This window comes from Mizuhopecten yessoensis, unplaced genomic scaffold (genome assembly GCF_002113885.1).
Source record: "Mizuhopecten yessoensis strain PY_sf001 unplaced genomic scaffold, ASM211388v2 scaffold8111, whole genome shotgun sequence".
NCBI classification, from domain to species: Eukaryota; Metazoa; Mollusca; class Bivalvia; order Pectinida; family Pectinidae; genus Mizuhopecten; species Mizuhopecten yessoensis.
In genome coordinates this window covers 586,491-607,660 of record NW_018407384.1, presented here as the reverse complement: position 1 = coordinate 607,660, position 21,170 = coordinate 586,491, and the positions used below count along the sequence as shown (strand labels likewise).

Below are 21,170 nucleotides of genomic sequence, written 5' to 3'. Positions count from 1 at the left end.
ACTGTACTCAATACAGCCGGTGTATATATAGACCGTACTCAATACAGCCGGTGTATATATAAACTGTACTCAATACAGCCTGTGTATATAAACTGTACTCAATACAGCCGGTGTATATATAGACCGTATTCAATACAGCCGGTGTATATATAAACTGTACTCAATACAGCCTGTGTATATAGACTGTACTCAATACAGCCTGTGTATATAGACCGTACTCAAAACAGCCTGTGTATATAGACCGTACTCAATACAGCCTGGGTATATAGACCGTACTCAATACAGCCTGTGTATACAGACCGTACTCAATACAGCCTGTGTATATAGACAGTACCTCAATACAGCCTGTGTATGTAAACTGTACTCAATGCAGCCTGTGTATATAAACTGTACTCAATACAGCCTGTGTATATATAGACCGTACTCAATACAGCCGGTGTATGTAAACTGTACTCAATACAGCCTGTGTATATAGACTGTACTCAATACAGCCTGTGTATATAGACCGTACTCAAAACAGCCTGTGTATATAGACCGTACTCAATACAGCCTGTGTATACAGACCGTACTCAATACAGCCTGTGTATATAGACAGTACCTCAATACAGCCTGTGTATGTAAACTGTACTCAATACAGCCGGTGTATATATAGTCCGTACTCAATACAGCCGGTGTATATATAAACTGTACTCAATACAGCCTGTGTATGTAAACTGTATTCAATACAGCCTGTGTATATAAACTGTACTCAATACAGCCTTTGTATATAAACTGTACTCAATACAGCCTGTGTATGTAAACTGTATTCAATACAGCCTGTGTATATAAACTGTACTCAATACAGCCTGTATATATAAACTGTACTCAATACAGCCTGTATATATAAACTGTACTCAATACAGCCTGTATATATAAACTGTACTCAATACAGCAGGTGTATATAAACTGTACTCAATGCAGCCTGTGTATATAAACTGTACTCAATACAGCATTTGTATATAAACTGTACTCAATACAGCCTGTGTATATATAGACCGTACTCAATACAGCCGGTGTATATATAAACTGTACCCAATACAGCCTGTGTATATAAACTGTACTCAATACAGCATTTGTATATAAACTGTACTCAATACAGCCTGTGTATATAAACTATAAACCATACTCAATACAGCCTGTGTATATAAACTGTACTCAATACAGCATTTGTATATAAACTGTACTCAATACAGCCTGTGTATATATAGACCGTACTCAATACAGCCGGTGTATGTAAACTGTACTCAATACAGCCTGTGTATGTAAACTGTATTCAATACAGCCTGTGTATATAAACTGTACTCAATACAGCCTTTGTATATAAACTGTACTCAATACAGCCTGTGTATATATAGACCGTACTCAATACAGCCGGTGTATGTAAACTGTACTCAATACAGCCTGTGTATATATAGACCGTACTCAATACAGCCGGTGTATATATAAACTGTACTCAATACAGCCTGTGTATATAAACCATACTCAATACAGCTTGTGTATATAAACTGTACTCAATACAGCCTGTGTATATAAACTATAAACCATACTCAATACAGCCTGTGTATATAAACTGTACTCAATACAGCCGGTGTATATATAGACCGTACTCAATACAGCCTGTGTATGTAAACTGTACTCAATACAGCCTGTGTATATAAACCGTACTCAATACAGCCTGTATATATAGACCGTACTCATTACAGCCTGTGTATATAGACTACTCAATACAGCCTGTGTATATAGACCGTACTCAATACAGCCTGTGTATATAGACCGTACTCAATACAGCTTGTGTATATAAACTGTACTCCAACAGCCTGTGTATATAGACAGTACTCAATACAGCCTTAGTATATAAACCGTACCCAATACAGCCTGTGTATATAAACTACTCAATACAGCCTGTGTATATATACATGTACAGGCTGTACATAATACAGCCTGAATATTCAGACTGTCCTCAATACAGCCAGTGTATAAAAACTGCACAATACAGCCTGTGTATATATACATGTATAGGCTGTACACTATACAGCCTGTATATATAGACTGTACTCAATACAACATTTGCATATATATAGACTATAATCAATACAATCTGTGTATATATAGGCGATACTTAATACAACCTGTGTATACACACTGTAATCGAAGCCTGTGTATGTATAGACTGTATTCAAAGCAGCCTGTATTTATAGATTATGCTCAATACAGCCTGTACCTGTTGTCTGTACACTATACAGCCTATACCTCTAATGTTTTGTTTTAAATACAGATGGTATCTATTATAAAATAACCTGTTCTAAATGCAGCCCGTATCTTTTTTATTATTAAACATTTTCAACTCAATACAGCTTGTTTCTATGGACTGTACTCAACAAAGCCTGTATCTGTTATGACATAGCTTGTAATATTACAGCCTGTATCTTTATACTGCACTCATTACAGCCTGTATCTAGACTGTACTCAGTACAGCCTGTATCTAAACTGTACTCAATACTGTCTGTATCTGCAATGACAAAGCTTATACTCAATATAGTTTATGTAAGGACCATACTGCCTACAGTCTGTATGTTACAATGGTAGCTGTCCTAGTACTCTGTAATCTACCTTTTTTAATGCTTGCACACCCTAACTGATTTAAGTTCACACGTGTCACTGAAGCACTCATCTATTCCCTCATACATTGGCATCAGATTTACCCCTCCAGTTGCCTGACATCGACATATATCACACAAATATACCCAGAGCACTATTGCATCACACATGTAAACACATTTTTACCCCCCAAAAAATTCATATATTACTTGTCTATGTACAAAATACCTATATATACACACACATGTAAAATTTTGTATATATTTTTAAAATTGCAAAATGAAAACTAGATTGACTACATCAATCATTAGATGAGTCACAGTTTATATAGTGATGTATGATAAGTGAAAAATTGAATGGATGAACAATGAATAAACGAAAAATAATATATATGAATAAATGAATTGTAAATGTATGAATGTTCAAGTAATGGGAAAATAACGTGTACTGAATTGCCAGATAACCCATCATTTTCAGACATGCATCAAAAAATACAAAATTCCTGATGGCCAAGACAAAAGGAGGCCCTATAGGCCTATATTGCTCACTTGGCATTCTATCTCTTGATCTTACACAGTTGGTCCCCTGTGACATCAGTATAGAGGTCACGATAGATCACAAGGTCACACTAGTTATCAAGGTCACGCTAATTCATCAAGGCCACACCTGTTTTATCATCGTCACACTAGTCTATTATCATCACTAGTTGATCAAAATCAAACTAGTTATCAAAGTGAAACCAGTTTTGCTTTGTCATGTGATATATTTGAACAAAAATGTTTACTAGATTTTTTAAATGTTACAGAAATTAAAAAAAAACATGAAATAAAGTTGTTTTGTAAATCTTGTCATAAGCTGATCAGAATTATTGGAGATTATCCGTTCTGAAAGAAGCTAGTCAGGTAATAAACAGATCTTATTCCATATCACATTCAGACCTAGCAAGGTAAAATACAGATCTAATTCAACGTCTCATTTGATTTCCGACTTATTTCTTGTCTCAATCGATTTCAAACCAAACCAGGTGATACCGGGTTTGCTTACTGGAATATGCCTCATTCTGACCTAGCCAGGTAATATACAGATCTTATTCTTGGCCTCATTCTGACCTAGCCAGGTAATATACAGATCTTATTCTTGGTCTCATTCTGACCTAGCAAGGTAATATACAGATCTGATTTTAAATCTCATTCAAACTTAGGCAGGTAATGAACAGATCTTATTTGCCTTCTCATTCAGACTTAGCCAGGTAATATAAAGATCTGATTCAATGTCTCATTCAGACCTAGTCAGGTAATACAGATCTGATTCAATGTCTCATTCATACCTAGCCTGGTAATACAGATCTGATTCAATGTCTCATTCAGACCTAGTCAAGTGATATACAGATCTGATTCCATATCCCATTCAGACTTAGCGAGGTAATACAGATCTTATTCCATATCTCATTCAGACCTAGTCAGGTAATACAGATCTTATTCAATGTCTCATTCAGACTGAGCCAGGTGATGTACAGATCTGATTCAATGTCTCATTCAGACCTAGCCAGGTAATATTCAGACCTGATTTTTACCAAGCCAGGTAATACAGATCTTATTTAATGTCTCATTCAGACTGAGCCAGGTGATGTACAGATCTGATTCAATGTCTCATTCAGACATAGCCAGGTAATACAGATCTGATTCAATGTCTCATTCATACCAAGCCAGATAATACAGATCAGATTCCATATCTTATTCATACCAAGCCAGGTTATACAGATCTGATTCAATGTCTCCTTCAAACCTAGCCAGGTAATATTCAGATCTGGTTGTACTCTTAAGTTAAGTTTACCAAAATCTGATATATAATCACAATTAATAAAATGTTTTTTATTAGATACAACACAAAATTCCAATGATTTAATTCAGCCTGGAATTATGTAACTAATTTTGGGCAATGCTTTTAGATTGGAATATCATATTATCGAAGGGACTAATGTCAGTAAATTCCAACACAAGGCATCATTTCCAGAGATTCATAACAAAATAATCATTATTCTTCATATACCAAATAGTATGACCTGAGCCTCCATCCCATGTGGGCCTGACCAACCTCCATCCCATGTGGACCTAACCAATTTCCAAACCATGTGGACCTAACAAACCTCCATCCGATGTAGACCTGACCAACCTCCATCCTGTGTGGACCTAACCAACCTTAATCCCATGTGGACCTGACAAGCTTCTACCTCATGTGGGACTGACAAGCCTTCATTTGATGTGGACCTTACCAACCTCCATCCCATGTGGACCTGACCAACCTCCTTCCCATTTGGACCTAACAAACCTTCGTCCAATGTGGACCTAATCAACATGTGGACCTAACCAACCTCAACCCCATGTCAACCTGACCAACCTCCATCCCATGGTGACCTGACCAACCTCAACCTCACTTGGACTTTTCTAACCTCCATCCTATGTGGTACAACCTCTATATATATAGCGTGACCTCAAACCCTTTTATGCCTGATCAACATGTTCCTTTTTACATTGACTATCATTGTGTCACTGAACAGGCTGACAAAACGAAGGAAAAAGGGGTCAAACCAATCAACCTCTAAAATAAACATGTTTGTGTTAAATTCAAACTAATCCACTCACCCATGGAATCTATCTACATGTTGTAAACATTTGTTCTGTGTAAGAGGATTCATTAGCACAAGTCTGTACAGAAGTTTGAGGTGTCTCCCTTGTGAGGGAGGTCACATGACTGTTAACAATATATGCGAGAGGAATGCGCTCTGATCTTCAGTGACTGTTGACAAACTCTAATAATACATTAATCTGGGATGATATGGAAAATTAATCCAGAATATGTTCATTATACAGAAAATTAATGGTAGTAGTCTAGATGAAAGTCGATATAAGAATAAGCGATCAATAGCCGCACAATATCAAAGATGGCCGACTCACTGATGAATCATGTTGGATGAGGTTGAATTAGAAATACTGTAAACTATGATTATAGCTTTCTGTCTACTACCACACAGTCCTTGGTTTATAAGAAAGCCAATGTAAATTAATGCACAATCCATTTAACACACACTCTCTCAGTTGATCCGGATGGACGCTCCAGTAACATGGATGAGACACAAATGCGTACACCAGGCCGAAATAGAAAACACATGCTATCCACTTGTCCAATGGGGAGAAAAAAAGTGCTACATCAGATTTATTGTTGCTGAAGTCTGTCGGCCATACCTGCCTTACAAACGCATTCCTGTTATACAGTGAATCTTTGTCACATAGAAGCACTGGTTTTATGCTTTACCGGGAATCTGTGTCACACAGAAGCACTGGATTGACGTAATACAGAGAATCTGTGTTACACTGATGCACTTGTTTCATGTTATACAGGGAATCTGTGTCACATAGAAGCACTGATTTAATGTTATACAGAGAATCTGTTTCACACAGAAGCACTGATTTAATGTTATACTCGGAATCTGTGTCACGTAGAAGCACTGTGTTAAATGTTCTAGATTTCTATACATATTTATCACTAGTTAAAATGGGACAAATGACATTATGTAAGTTTTAATTAAAAAAAGGATGTCAGCTCTCTGGTATAGCTCACTGACACATATGTTTCTATAGTTCCTTGTTCATGATAATATCTCTCTAGACAAACATTAGCACTAACTGATCAACAGAGATCACTAAACAAATCACTAAACACAACCAAACGTGACAACTGAGATAAACAAAGTGTTTACCTTGACAAATCCATTAAAGCAAAAAACCTTAAACAACAGAAAACAATAAACTCACTTTTTCCTGCAGCTCTGAACATTCACTGCAGTAGGTTTTGCTGTAGTGAATGGAATATCAAATTCAAAATAGGAAATAAAACCAAGAATAATGCCATCTATCATAAATTCACTTGAATGGTAAAAGAACAACTTTAAACTTCCTAAACTTTAGGCTAAACTTTAGGGTAAACTAAGTATTACCACAAAATAATAGCACACGTCAAATACTTAATCTCCGACAGATAGTCTGACCAGGGGCACATAACTCTTACTTCAAGAGTGAGCCAAGCATTTAGCATTGACTATTGTAATCCAATATTTGATAGATTACAGCCAAGTGTTCAGAATTGACTAATGTAATCTTTCATTTGATTGGTTAAAGCCAAGTATTTGGAACTGACTACTTCCAAGTTATGTGTGATTGGCTACAACCATGATTGAAATAATTGCCATGTAGTAATATCTAGAAAATATGATTTAAATTTGTTTTGTGTAGAGGAATTCTAATCGAATTGAACTGAAGTTTTTTCAATTAACTTTCATAATATTTGTGAATTTTTCTGTGTCAGGCTTTCATACCTGATCAACAGTAGTAAATCTACCTAAAACAGTAGTAAACATCTGAAAGTTTAATTCACATATCATTTATCTGCAACATCTGCCCTAAACTTTGTCCCCCTGATAGTAGCCTCACTTCCTAACCCAGATAGAAACATATGTGCCTGTGAGTTATACAGGAGAGAGCTCACCAGAGGCTGGACAGCTGTTCGTTACATACGTCACAGGACTATAGATTTAGAAAGACATGGAAATAGCATTATTCACCTAGGTTGTAATTCTGGAGGGTAGGGAGTTACGGATAGGGGAAAGGGATAAAGGGTTAAAACACAATCTGCCATCTGTCCATCAGCATTGAGACCTCGGTCAATGAATGTCCGACGACTGAAACACTTTTCCATAGTCTGGATTAATAAATGAGAATCCCCGGAACTCCTCTTGGTTAATGGCCTTGACAACAGATGGATCAACGGGTGTCAACGCTGGCTCTTCAGATGTGAAGTCTTTGTCAAAATTGTTAGCATCTGTCTTTGATTTCTGCAAAACAAAATGAAATTGTAGCAACTTGTGTGTATTTTTCAAACTTTCTAAAATTCATTGAAACTTTACAGTTACTAACATATTTTCAGAAAACTTCAGTGACATCAGACTTTGTCTATTTTTCAGAATAATAAAGTAAATGAAATATGCAGATGAACCTAGCTAGCTCTGGTTTATACAAGTTTCCCGAGAACAGTTTAAACTTGTTTTATTGTAGATTGTTTTACTTAAAATATTGGGTCAGAATGGTGGTATAGACAAATTAGTATTTACAATCTTTGTCTTGGAGATTAAATGTAGTCACACACAGGTATCACTGTACTTACAATCTTGGGTCTGAATGGTGGTTTCACTTTCCTCTGCTCTAACCCTTCCCAGTCAATCTTGTCGAGGAAGAACGGATGAACCAAGATTGCTTTCTCTCCACCTTGAGATCTTACACAGCCAAGTCGCTTGGCAGGATTTTTGGTCATGAACTGATGAAATATCAAAAAAAAAACATTTGTAAGAAAGTAAAAACCAATCTGGATATGAAATCTGAAATTTAAGATAATTATAAAATCAATACGGACTACTTTATAAAAAAACATGATCAACTTTTCATAGTTCAGATTCAAATCTTAAAGGATTATTTTCAAGTTTCTTAATTCTTATCAAAGGATCTATCAATCAATAAACAAATAAGATCTACAGATTTTCAACAAATCATAGCAGTACCAAAAACTGCCTTATTACTACAATAGAACTAGTGTCTTGAGAGACCATTTTTTTTTGTCAATTCGGTATAGAGAACAAGTACAAATTTTTAACTGTTTATTCTTTGTTATCAAAATCCTAATGTAAGCTTGCAGTTTTATTTCCTCAAATATTTAACTAATTTGAGAAAAGTTTATATTTCGTTAGAAGAGAAATGTCACTTAAAACATGTAATCACTTAAAACATGTAATCACTTAAAACATGAAATTGATTTGCAGAATGTTGAACTTATCCGTTGACAGAAATGTTAAAATCTATGCATATTCAAGTTAATATATTCAAACTTTTGTGGAACATTGGTGTTTCATATTAGATATTGTCTAATAAAGCTGGTACCCTACAGAATGGGACCCAAGTATATCATGCTTACTCCTTTGAGAATAGTCACAGCTTCCTTGCTGAGCCAAACTGGATAGAGTACATCATCATGGAGAATGGACTCAAACAGATCCTCTTCGTTATCTGCCTCAAAAGGAGGCTGGCCAGCCATCATCTCATACATGAGGACTCCTAGTGCCCACCAGTCAACAGAGGCATCATACTCCAACTCCTGTAGGATCTAAAGGCAGCAAAACAAACCTCGTCATACAAATAAAAGATGTACAGAAGGGGGACAACTCTGTCATACAAACAGGGATATTAGCACCTACCACCATAGATTCTTCACTAATTCTATTGACTTTTTCTTTTTTTTCTGATCTGTTGGATTGATAGTCATGTAAAAAGTAAATTAATGCACCTTGTGGCAAATTCTGATCTAAAATTTCATGAAGCTTTGTTTGATATTGTCCTTTCAAAATAAGGTTGCCAGAGATTTCTGATTTCTAACAACAATATTTCAAGGAACTTGAAGCACAAAATGAAATATGCAAAACTAAGGAACAAGAAGAACCTCCTTACAAAATTTGAGAATGGTATGATAACAAACTTCAGATGTCACAGCCCATAAGTCTCACAATTGACAAACTTTAACAGTAACAAGAGATCCCAGAGGGATCTTGGCGCCCACCTTTGTACCATCTTCATTAGTTCTTTGTCAGTTCAATCATTTCCCTTCTTTCCTCTAATCTGTTTGATCGAGTCATGTTAACAGTAAATGCACCTTGAGGTAACTTTTGATATAACATAATACTGATGTGTATGAAAGCCAACCTTCAAAGTGAGTTTGTCATTTCACATATTTACTAGTACAGTACTTAATGTGAAAGAAATAGAATCGATCATTGCAATATGTGAAAGATCTGTTTAGTTCTTCTTTTAATCCATTTTGTTTTTATGATCTGCCAGGTTTTGGTGGTGGAGGAAAGCTTGAGTTCCTAGAGAAAAACCACCAACCTACGGCAAGATCCCTTCCTTACTTCCTGAGAAATAGCGATAACAAACTTTCAATATCTAAATCCAAGATGGCTGCGTGTCGGCCATGTTGTTTATCCGATCAGTCTCTCAAATTGCCCTGCACAACTAGGACCAAGGGGAACCTACATATATAATTTAAGAACGATCCCTCTATTTCTTCTGGAGAATTAGCGGTAACAAAACTACACTATCAAAATCCAAGATGGCAGCCTGTCAGCCATGTTGTTTATCTGATCAGTCTCAAAAGTTGCCCTGCACAGATAATGACCAAGGGGAACCTACATATAAAATTTAAAAAAGATCCCTCTGATACTTCTTGAGAAATAGCGATAACAAACTTTCAATATCAAAATCCAAGATGGCTGCCTGTCGGCCATGTTGTTTATCCGATCAGTCTCAAAAGTTGCCCTGCACAGCTAAGGACCAAGGGGATCCTACATATAAAAGTTGAGAAAGATCCCTTTAGTACTTCTTGAGAAATACCGATAACAAGAATTGTTTAAGGACGGACGACGGACGACGGACGACGGACAGACCACGGACCATGGACGCAGGGTGATTTGAATAGCCCACCATCAGATAGATGATGGTGGGCTAAAAATTCAGGATGACTGCCTCGTCAATCCTGATCTTCCTCAAAATGAAGCCTGTACAGCAGAAGACCAATGGGAAGCTACATATGAAATTTGAAAACATCCATCTAATACTTCTTGAGAAATTGTGAGAGTCAAGTTTGTAATTGTCAAAATCCTGACAGACCACAAATGAATGAAACCAAATGAATCATGCACCTAGGTAAACCTACAAATGAAACTTGAGAAATACCTGCCAAGTACTTCTTGAGAAATAGCATTACCATGAGTAATACGAATTGTTTAAGGACGGACAAATGGACAGATTAAGGACGGACAAATGGACAGACCACAATAAGGGGTCCTGGAGCCCGACACATGGACAATCCCTAGACAATCATGGATCCTTATGCAATACATAAATAACCTCCAGAGAATATGTGGTCCTGGGGCCTGACACATATATATTCCCTAGATAATCTGGGGCAAAACATAAATGTTCCCTTAACAATCAGAGGTCCTTAGGCCAAACACATGAATACCTAGATAATCTAGGGTCATAGGGGCTGACCCATAGATAATCTCTACAGAATCAGCCATAGGTAGGAAACTGATGGTAATAGGGACTGACCGATAGATAATCTCTACAGAATCAGCCATAGGGTCATAACTGATGGTAATACGGACTGACCCATAGATAATCTCTACAGAATCAGCCATAGGTAGCAAACTGCTGGTAATAGGGGCTGACCCATAGATAGTCTCTACAAAACCAGCCATAGGGTTTTAACTGACCTCCGGTGCTATATAATCAGGGGTCCCACAGAACGTCTGCGTCAGTTTGGTTTCAAACATGCCTTCTTTACACATTCCAAAGTCAGCTATCTTACAATGACCTTCAGCATCCAGAAGAATGTTATCTAATTTCAGATCTCTGCAAAAAGAAAACCAAAGTGGTAGTGATACTTTTTATTGAAAATAAAATTTTAAAACTGCATGTAGAGCATCTAATATGGTTTCAGTCCAACTTTTATTTACCCAATTCATCAGCATATCTTCAATCATCAAAAATGAATATTCCCAAGTTACACTTATTGACTGACAGTGATGAAGCCAGAAAAACATAGTTCCTATAGCTAAGAAGTAATATTTGAAATAAACTTTTCTTTAAATTTTCAGCACTTTTCTCTAATCAGAAAAAGAGAAATTTCACACACCTATATATAATCCCATGTCGGTGAAGAAACCTCAGGGCAAGGGTTACTTCTGCTGCGTAAAATCGTGCACGAAGTTCATCAAATTTGCGGGATCTTTGAATTTGGAACATTAGATCACCACCATTTACAAATTCCATCACAAAATATAGTCGGTCCTGAAAGTAAACAAAAGGTAGTATTATATACCAGACTTTCTATTTGAAAACTCAGTTCTTTATTGATATGATAGCTAACTATCAACTACACAAAATATGTAATGTGTATCATATTAAGCCCCTAACTCCATCACTGATGAGGTTATAACCATGCAACTTAAATAGAAATAGAAAAGATTCTATGTATTTCTTATCATTTAGCTGAGGCTCTAAATATTCAAGTTTTTAACACTTAAAATAAAGGAACTCAATAAGTTTTAAGTAACAATTCTGGTTCTATCAAAACAGAAACATTTACTCTGGATACAAACACTTTTAAACACTGATAACAAAGAACCGAGTCAGTTTAAAGTACAGTACTGTTTCACCATTACTTAGGTAATTAATTCTCTAAATCACGATGCACAACATGACTGGTACCTTAGTCTGGAAGCATGAGTGAAGTGCTGTGAGGAAAGGATGTTTGGCCGACAATGCTAAGATTCGTTTTTCTGTCATGGTACATTCTACATCATCATCCTGTATAATTACATCCTTTTTAAGGACCTTTACTGCATATACTTCGTCCGTACCTATTTTTTCTGCTAACATTACCTGTAACAGAGCAAATTACAATCGTATGCAAAAATGATCAATTTTATTCCTCACTAAGACACGTGTTTCTGTAAAATACTTTTTCATGAATTGTATTAGGTATCCTTTTTATTTGGTTTGTTTGTGTTTTACGTCCTATTAACCGCTATGGTCATTTAAGGACGTGCCAGGTTTTGGTGGTGGAGGAAAGCTTGAGTTCCTAGAGAAAAACCACCAACCTACGGCCAGTATCTGGCGACTGCCCCACGTAGGTCTCAAACCCGCGACGCAGTGGCGGAGGGCTAGTGGCAGCAGATTGTCAGACGCCTTAACCACTTGGCCACCACGGCATTGTGACAACATTTATTATGGTATTATTGAAAGTTACATAAGAACTTGCACATTTACATTAATCATGTAATTCAGAATCATAGGGTGATGTTCATTGAAAAGTTTTAAAGACACTCACTCAACATTTTCAAAGTATATCGCTATACAATTGGTCTTAATGTGAACAGACAAGAAACCTATAATTATAACAAAGGTCCATATGCTCATATTTTTCACTTGGCTCTTTCAAATATGACAGCTTATATTTTATAAATCATGAAATTTGATTAACATGTTCAATTTTGGATCCATGGAAGCACAAATGTTTTAAATGATCATAAAGGTAACAGTCTTAACACGGGGGATGAGTGCATTTGATGGCAAGATAGTTTTATTTTGTAACCTTTTATCAATATTAATTATGCGACACTCATCTAAGATTTAGTTTTTACATATTTTTTCTGAAATATCTATCACACAATCTCTATGATGAGAGTTAATCATAGAAGAACACATGGTGAACAAATCATTAAACTTTAAACTGTATGACAATTTATTTTGCTCACCTATTTTTACTATCTTTATCCTGCAATTTTTACCATGTTCCAACCAGAATGTGAGTTTTACCTTGTTAAACTTACCTTACCAAAACTCCCTTTTCCTAGAACTTTAATAAAACGAAAATCTGACTGTGAGTACTTGTCAGCTCGTTTGCGCTGTGAGCGGTCTTGTGAGGGACTCCTCCCTCTACTGGACCTGTCATCCGAGAGTTTACCTTGCCCATCAGAGTCTGCAATAGATTGTTATATACATGTAGTGTGCAACAAATCCTACTTAACCAAAGTTTATGAAGCCCAACAGTCCTGGCTACATTGGCACCTTAATGGGACTATTGTACCGTGTAGGATTATCTCCTCTACCTTGCGCTTACAGTCTCCAGAGAGTTGAGGACGAGTTCTTTCAAGGAGGAAGAGTTTGTCACAGGGGTAAACTATTATATAGTTCCTTGTTTCTGACTTGGCTACAGGTAATTTTAATTAAACTCAATAGGCAGAGCACTTGACTTGCAATGTGTAGTCCCAGGTTAGAAGCCTAGAAGAGACACTTGAAAAATCACCTCATTAACATTACTGTATTTTGAAAGCTATGCACCAATATTTAATTTACCTGCTCTAGGATCTTTCACAGGACTTAATCTACAGTATAATGCTGTACCAACATCTTTTTAACTGCTATTTCCATTTGCCTCTAGATTACTTCAATTGAAATGGTTTTCTTGCACTTCCTGATACCCTGTGCTAGATTTTTCTATCTCGTCCGATTTGACTGGCACCTTTCAGTCACATTTCATGGAATTTTTACACATCAATGTATCTATCTGCGTGCTTACCCAAGTGATAACAATCTGCATCATAAACGTTTTGTTTTGTCGTTAAATGAATTGTTTTGATGTTGATAGATTGTCAATATTGTAGATAAAATATAATCTACACTGTGAAATGTTTTCTTCTTTGCAAAAACAGACTACATCATTTGTGAGAAAGCATGTAAACATACTTTAGTAGTGAAAAGGTCATATACACTTGAAGCCCCGGATGGGATATTTGTAGACTATAGCAAAATTGAATACTTTTTCAAACTAAAAGGTGTGAGAAAAAAGTCTATTACCTGTACCTGAGCGATATCGGGTTATCTCAGTCTCAGGCTAAGATTCTGTAACATATCTACCTCGGCTTACGCCTCAGTTGGGATTAAGTAAAAGAATCTTAGCCCTCAACTATTCACAGGTAATAGATTTTATTAGTCTAGACAGACTTCATCCTCCACATTGACTTACCTGGTATCACAGGCAGATTATTCTCTGAAGAGCCCCCTTTATGTGGAGAATCTGGTGCTATTGGTACCTGCAATAACAAAGGAAACACAATGAATCTAGCTTAACCACCAACCAAATTATTAGGCAAAAGATATGTATCATCAACTTATTGCTTCTTATTCAGGGAATGTTTTTGGGTTTTTTTAGCATCAGGCTCCAAAAGTTTGTTTTCAAGATCCCACAAGTTTTTACAGGTTTTTTTCTATGTGGATGAATATAACAGACTTAATTTTTCCGAATTTATTCAACAATATTGTGTTGCTTCAAAAAAGAATGGATTCTATCGTTTAGATTAGAAACTAGAAAACACCTGTAAGTTTGCTTGATAATTTGTCACATGCATTGCTTACCTTTTTGGGTTTCTGATACAGTTTGTCACATGTGATGCTTACCTTTTGGGGTTTCTGAGACAGTTTGTCACATGTGATACCTACCTTTTTGGGTTTCTGAGACATTTTGTCACATGTGATGCCAACCTTTTTGGATTTCTGACACATTTTTTTACATGTGATGCTTACCTTTTTGGGTTTCTGAGACAGTTTGTCACATGTGATGCCCATCTCCTGAAGGATCTGTGCCATGTCTCGTGTGTTGATGCCACAGTTATTTGCCACATTTTTCTGACAACGTTTGTGCACATTCAATTTACAAGCTGTCAAAATACAAGTACAATCATTTAAAAGGAGAGAAATATAAATTCCTTAAAGCAATAATTATTTTCTTCCATCTTTTTAATTGTCCTATTCTATAGATATTTTACGAAACGAAAACTAAATCAACAATGTCTGATGAAGGTGACCGAGTACATATTCTCCTAGTCATTAAAATTTTACACATAAAATAAACATTAAGATTGTGCTATATGAACTTCAATAGGATCAACACTGCCTAGACACTATCACCGATAGTGGTAGATACCAGTGGGGGTAACAGATGGCATGTGCATCAACAGTAAATACTTACCCTCACACTGAAGCCCCTGTCGAAACAGTCCATACAGCAAGGACCCACAGTGATCACAAAATGTTGGTCGTTTGTAATTATGTACGCTAAACCTATGTGGTATATTTATATTAAATCTTGTACCCGATGTCTGAAAAATAAAATAATCAACACGAGTGTCATAAAATTCTTCAAATCAAAATTGTTACCATTCATATGAAATAGTTTTCCAACTCTGTCTATTTTTGCTTGGATCAGAAGGCAAACTGTATCTATTTAATCTTATTTTACTCAACACAGTAACAAACCCTAGGTCTCAGTTAAGGTTCACAGACATATAATATAAGGTGTTTATCTCAATCATCTGATATAGTAACTAGATAATATTCTGTAAGAACTAATTTATCCTTAAAATACATTTTACAAAAGAGTGTTGTTTGCAAAAATAGTAAATTACATATCTGAACAGTATTTAATCAGCCAAGTGATGATCTATGTTTGTATATAACAGTGTTTGAGCCGAGTATAACTGGCTTTTAAGTTTGTGTATAAGTCTGTGAGCTGTGTATAACTGGCTTACAAGTTTGTGTATTATAAGACTGTGAGCTGTGTATAACTGGCTTACAAGTTTGTGTATCAGTCTGAGCTGTGTATAAATGGCTTACAAGTTTTGGTATAAGTCTGGGAGCTATGTATAACTGGCTTACAAGTTTATGTATAAGTCTGTGAGCTATGTATTACTGGCTTACAAGTTTGTGTATAAGTATGAGAGCTATGTATAACTGGCATACAAGTTTGTGTATAAGTCTGTGTGCTGTGTATGACTGGCTTACATGTTTGTGTATAAGTCTGTGAGCTATGTATTACTGGCTTACAAGTTTGTGTATAAGGCTGTTAGCTGTGTATAAATGGCTTACAAGTTTGTGTATTAGTCTGAGCTGTGTATAAATGGCATACAAGTTTGTGTATAAGTCTGTGTGCTGTGTATGACTGGCTTACATGTGTGTGTATAAGTCTGTGAGCTGTATAAATGGCTTACAAGTTTGTTTAGCAGTCTGAGCTGTGTATAAATGGCTTATAAGTTTGTGTATCAGTCTGAGCTGTGTATAAATGGCTTAGAAGTTTGTGTATCAGTCTGAGCTGTGTATAAATGGCTTATAAGTTTGTGTATCAGTCTGAGCTGTGTATAAATGGCATACAAGTTTGTGTATAAGTCTGTAAGCTATGTATAACTGGCTTACAAGCTTGTGTATAAGTCTGTGAGCTGTATAACTGGCTTACACGTTTGTGTATCAGTCTGAGCTGTGTATAAATGGCATACAAGTTTGTGTATAAGTCTGTGAGCTGTTTAACTGGCTTACAAGTTTGTATATAAGTATGTGAGCTATGTATAACTGGCTTATAAGTTTGTGTATAAGTCTGTGAGCAATGTATAACTGGCTTACAAGTTTGCGTATAAGTCTGTGAGCTGTGTATGACTGGCGTACAAGTTTGTGTATAAGTCTGTGAGCTGTTTATGACTGGCTTACATGTTTGTGTATAAGTATGTGAGCTGTATAACTGGCTTACACGTTTGTGTATCAGTCTGAGCTGTGTATAAATGGCTTAGAAGTTTGTGTATCAGTCTGAGCTGTGTATAAATGGCTTATAAGTTTGTGTATCAGTCTGAGCTGTGTATAAATGGCTTACAAGTTTGTGTATCAGTCTGAGCTGTGTATAAATGGCATACAAGTTTGTGTATAAGTCTGTGAGCTGTGTATGACTGGCTTACATGTTTGTGTATAAGTCTGTGAGCTGTATAACTGGCTTACAAGTTTGTATATAAGTCTGTGAGCTATGTATAACTGGCTTACAAGTTTGTGTATAAGTCTGTGAGCTATGTATAACTGGCTTACAAGTTTGTGTATAAGTCTGTGAGCTGTGTATAACTGGCTTACAAGTTTGTGTATAAGTCTGTGAGCTGTGTATAACTGGCTTACAAGTTTGTGTATAAGTCTGTGAGCTGTGTATGACTGGCTTACAAGTTTGTGTATAAGTCTGTGAGCTGTGTATGACTGGCTTACAAGTTTGTATATAAGTCTGTGAGCTGTGTATGACTGGCTTACATGTTTGTATATAAGTCTGTGAGCTGTGAATAAGTTGGTTACAAGTTTATGTAGACAACAACCTCCCCTGGGATGCAGTATTTGGAGAAATTATTTCCTCTGGTTCCAAGACTTCACTGATAAGCTCCCTGCAGTTAAGTCAGAAGATACAACTTACCTCCTCTGGTGCCGAGTCTTTGGATCCTGGGCACTTTGTAACGACATGTTGGTGACATCGTTTGTGAACTACACATGTACACACTGAAATAAACATAAAAAACTTCATGTCAACGAGTAAAATAATTAAATACATTTTTCAATGAACAAAAATAACCCATCAATGGCCATACAGGCAGGTAATTGTATAAATGGATTGAAGATTTTGCCTATAAGTTTATGATTACACTGGTATTGTAGCTAGCCTTTGGATTTATTTTACAATTTACATGTAAATGTGTGTTCAACTAAAACAAATAATTGTAGTATAGGGTACCTGGTAAGTGGATGTGGATTTTATATGCAATTTTTAACCTCCGATGCTGCCAATCTTCCTGTGTGTCAACAGAGACTCCCTCAAACCCACCTTTCCTATCCCTAAAATGCTGCTGAAGCTGCGGGTGAACAAAATGTTCCACGCAGTTCTGTCCTCTCCCATCATGGCCAATGAAATGTTAAGGTGGTCAAAGTACTTTGGTACACTGAATCTATAACTACCAGGTACTGGAGTAGATGTGTTTGGATGTAATTTCAATGATTGTCACCAAATATCATAATTCAGTTTTCAGCAATAAAATGTCATGAAAATTATTCTGCACGTACATGTAATTCCTTTCGAGGAAATTTAATGCAGAATTAATCCAAATAAATTTCCTATGAGGGAGATCTCCACCAATGACCCTTCTGAAGGTTGGCAGGCCTGAATCAGAATTATCATTTGTTTAGGGAAAGTATCACTCGCATCTAACGTGGATATCAAAAACAGTATACACAAGAACAGTATACAGAGTGTATACAACCGCATAAAATAATCAAACAAGTTTTTATGACATAGTCACGAGGTGTTCACACTTGTCTAAACTTTCTGACCACAGAAATTTCAATGGTACCACAGGAATTGTGTTATCTTGGTGTAGATAAACAGACATATAGAGTGTCAAAATGAAGGGATTCGCAGTAAGGAATGTCGACCAGAAAATGAAAGAAGACGTTTTTTATACAGGCAATCCTGTTTAATGACGAAACAAAATTAAGGAATGTTTAGCTACTACTTAAAAAACTTATATCCTACAAGGAAATAACTAATGTTAAATACTAGTCTAATGATGTTAGATAAACGATACCTGAATCACCCCCACAACTACCCAGGTAGATTCTTGTTTCTATTGTCTTTCTGTTGTTTCACCTATGTATACTATGTATCTTTGTATCCCTCTTCGTTCCAAAAGACTTTTTTATTTTCATTCAACCATTATACATGTTACTCTATTCATGACTCCATGTTTTACCTAGAATTGCTATAAAGTACACCAGCACATCCGATTCATAACCTATATGCTTTTCCTAGAAACATGGAAACTTATCTAGTACATCAAAATAGTCCTCATTAGCTAGCTAGACAGCCCTTTTCTCATTGCTTTACCTAGAAATGATTGTTAGAACAACAGCCCTATTTCAGACTCCATGATTTTCCTAGAAAAATTTTCTGGAACATTTTTATCCTCTTTCAGACTCCATGCTTTACCTAGAAACATTTTTCTGGAACATTTTTATCCTCTTTCAGACTCCATGCTTTACATAGAAATGTTTGTTAGTACACCAGTATATAGCCCACTTTCAGAATCCATATACTTTACCTAGGTTATGTTAGCTACTTCTTTCCTGACTTGTACACTTTACCTATAGAAGTACATATACCAAGTCTATTATAATTAAGTAGCTACAGATATATCATTAGGAGTACTTACCTTGGCACTGATACCCCTGCTTCCATAGACCCCTGGAATGAAGGAAAACCTTATTACAACACGGCATAGTTATACTACTGCCTATCATTTCACCTGATTGAACGACGATACAAAACTGGTTATAAAACTGACACACACAACTCAATTCAGGCTAGTTAACGGCTTGATATGACACAATGCAAAATGGTAAGTTATTGCCATATTTTGCACCCTTGAATAAGACAGTGAATTCATGGAAGGTGAAAAGTATGACTGTAAATCACCTCACTTTGTGAGCGATTCATTTTCCCCATTTGTACTTGAGGAGACTCAATTCTCAAATTTTAATCTTTAATTAATGACATAATATTTTCTCTATCATGAATTCAAGTATTTGTGAATAAAATCTTTCGGCATAAATAAAGTTATATACTGTATATGAATTATATATACACTAGTAATACTGATAAGAATGAGAGTTAATTCATTATTGGACTTTTTTGTTGTAAATTATGTATGTTGGGCTAAGTATCCTATTAACAGCTAAGGCCATTTAAGGACATGCCTCTGTGTAAAGTACATGTGTGTGCTGGAGGTGGTATATATATATATATATATGTGTGTGTATCTGTCTCCTTATGATAGCATGGATCTAATGCCAACTTTAGAGTTCTATCCTTGTGAAGGCCAGATGACAAAAAAAAAGAATTGTGGGCAAAAATAAAATATGGTTTAGAGCATTGCATACATGACAGCAGTTTGTACAGGAAACACATGAAGGCAGTGTCGCTGTCCCTATTAAAGGCATGTGACCTTGCATGTTGCATGGAAGTCAGCAGAGATACAAAACCAAAAATATTAATTTAAAGAAATATTATTTTTAAATTCTACCTGTGTAAAATATTTGATTTTCACCAAGATCTGTGATACTTCTTTCTGGGCAAATACCACACACAGGTCTAATGAACCCTTTCACCCCTATGTAACTTCAATAAACTCTACTATGCATTGATCATTATGGTCTACAGTGGTGAAAGGGTTCAGGCAAACTGAAATTTTCATATTAACACCTATTTAAAAGGTTTGAGAAGTTGGAATCTAAAGATTTTTTTCCCTCTCCTACATACCTACTCTTATTTTTGAAAGTGGCTCCCTTAACACCTACATGTTGATGTGGCCTTGGCTGTTGTGAGGATAGTAAACCCTTAACAAATAATCTACCAAGTTTGAGTAAAGTCACACTGTAGATAATCATATCTGACAGAAGCTTCTGCTTACAGCTAAATTATTAGCAATATTTTCATCTCTGGTCCAAATGTATTGATATTTATATTAACAAAGAATTTATAAGATTTGTATACAGGTACTTACTGTTTTTAAAATGCATCTGGGTTTTTTTTTAATACATTTAAATACATCAATTTTGTGTTGTAGTCAATCCAAACATTTTTTTTTATTTATTTAACATGAAATCTTGTGCTCCTGTACATCCTGCTATAACCACACATGTACTTGATGACCTTTGCTCAGAACCAAGGCCACCAGCTCATTGGATAACTAAAACAGCTAAATTTAACTCTGGTGTATATTGTTGATCACTTCCTATTTAAAAGTTTGACAAGTTTGTGTGTTTATGGAGGTAAATGCATGTGTGTGTGTGTCTAGGGAGGGGGTCTATAATGGAAGACTGAGGAATATGTGTATGTGGGAGGAGGGGGAGGGGGGGGGCTGGATTGTGTGTGAAGTGAGATTTTTCTGAGGAGAATAGATGTATGGAAGGATGTCTATGTGTGAAGTTGGATATGTGTGTATGGATAAGGGTAAGGGGCTGGGGGGG

The 21,170-nt window shown here is 36.0% G+C and overlaps 1 protein-coding gene across 1 annotated transcript in view; it reads right to left on the bottom strand.

Annotated features, from left to right (window-relative positions):
- Nucleotides 1–1,601: 1,601 nt before the first annotated feature.
- LOC110454924 (calcium-independent protein kinase C-like) overlaps nucleotides 1,602–21,170 on the bottom strand; it is a 45,259-nt gene continuing 25,690 nt past the window's right edge. Inside the window, exons 4-15 of the mRNA XM_021504738.1 lie at nucleotides 19,355–19,386; nucleotides 17,569–17,651; nucleotides 15,328–15,457; nucleotides 14,883–15,016; nucleotides 14,326–14,392; nucleotides 13,130–13,278; nucleotides 12,006–12,179; nucleotides 11,431–11,585; nucleotides 11,009–11,147; nucleotides 8,656–8,844; nucleotides 7,855–8,004; nucleotides 1,602–7,525 (exon numbers count right to left, since the gene is read on the bottom strand). Of these exons, the coding sequence (XP_021360413.1) occupies nucleotides 7,355–7,525; nucleotides 7,855–8,004; nucleotides 8,656–8,844; nucleotides 11,009–11,147; nucleotides 11,431–11,585; nucleotides 12,006–12,179; nucleotides 13,130–13,278; nucleotides 14,326–14,392; nucleotides 14,883–15,016; nucleotides 15,328–15,457; nucleotides 17,569–17,651; nucleotides 19,355–19,386 (1,573 nt within the window). The 3' untranslated portion in view covers nucleotides 1,602–7,354. The remainder of the gene's footprint in view (nucleotides 7,526–7,854; nucleotides 8,005–8,655; nucleotides 8,845–11,008; nucleotides 11,148–11,430; nucleotides 11,586–12,005; nucleotides 12,180–13,129; nucleotides 13,279–14,325; nucleotides 14,393–14,882; nucleotides 15,017–15,327; nucleotides 15,458–17,568; nucleotides 17,652–19,354; nucleotides 19,387–21,170) is intronic.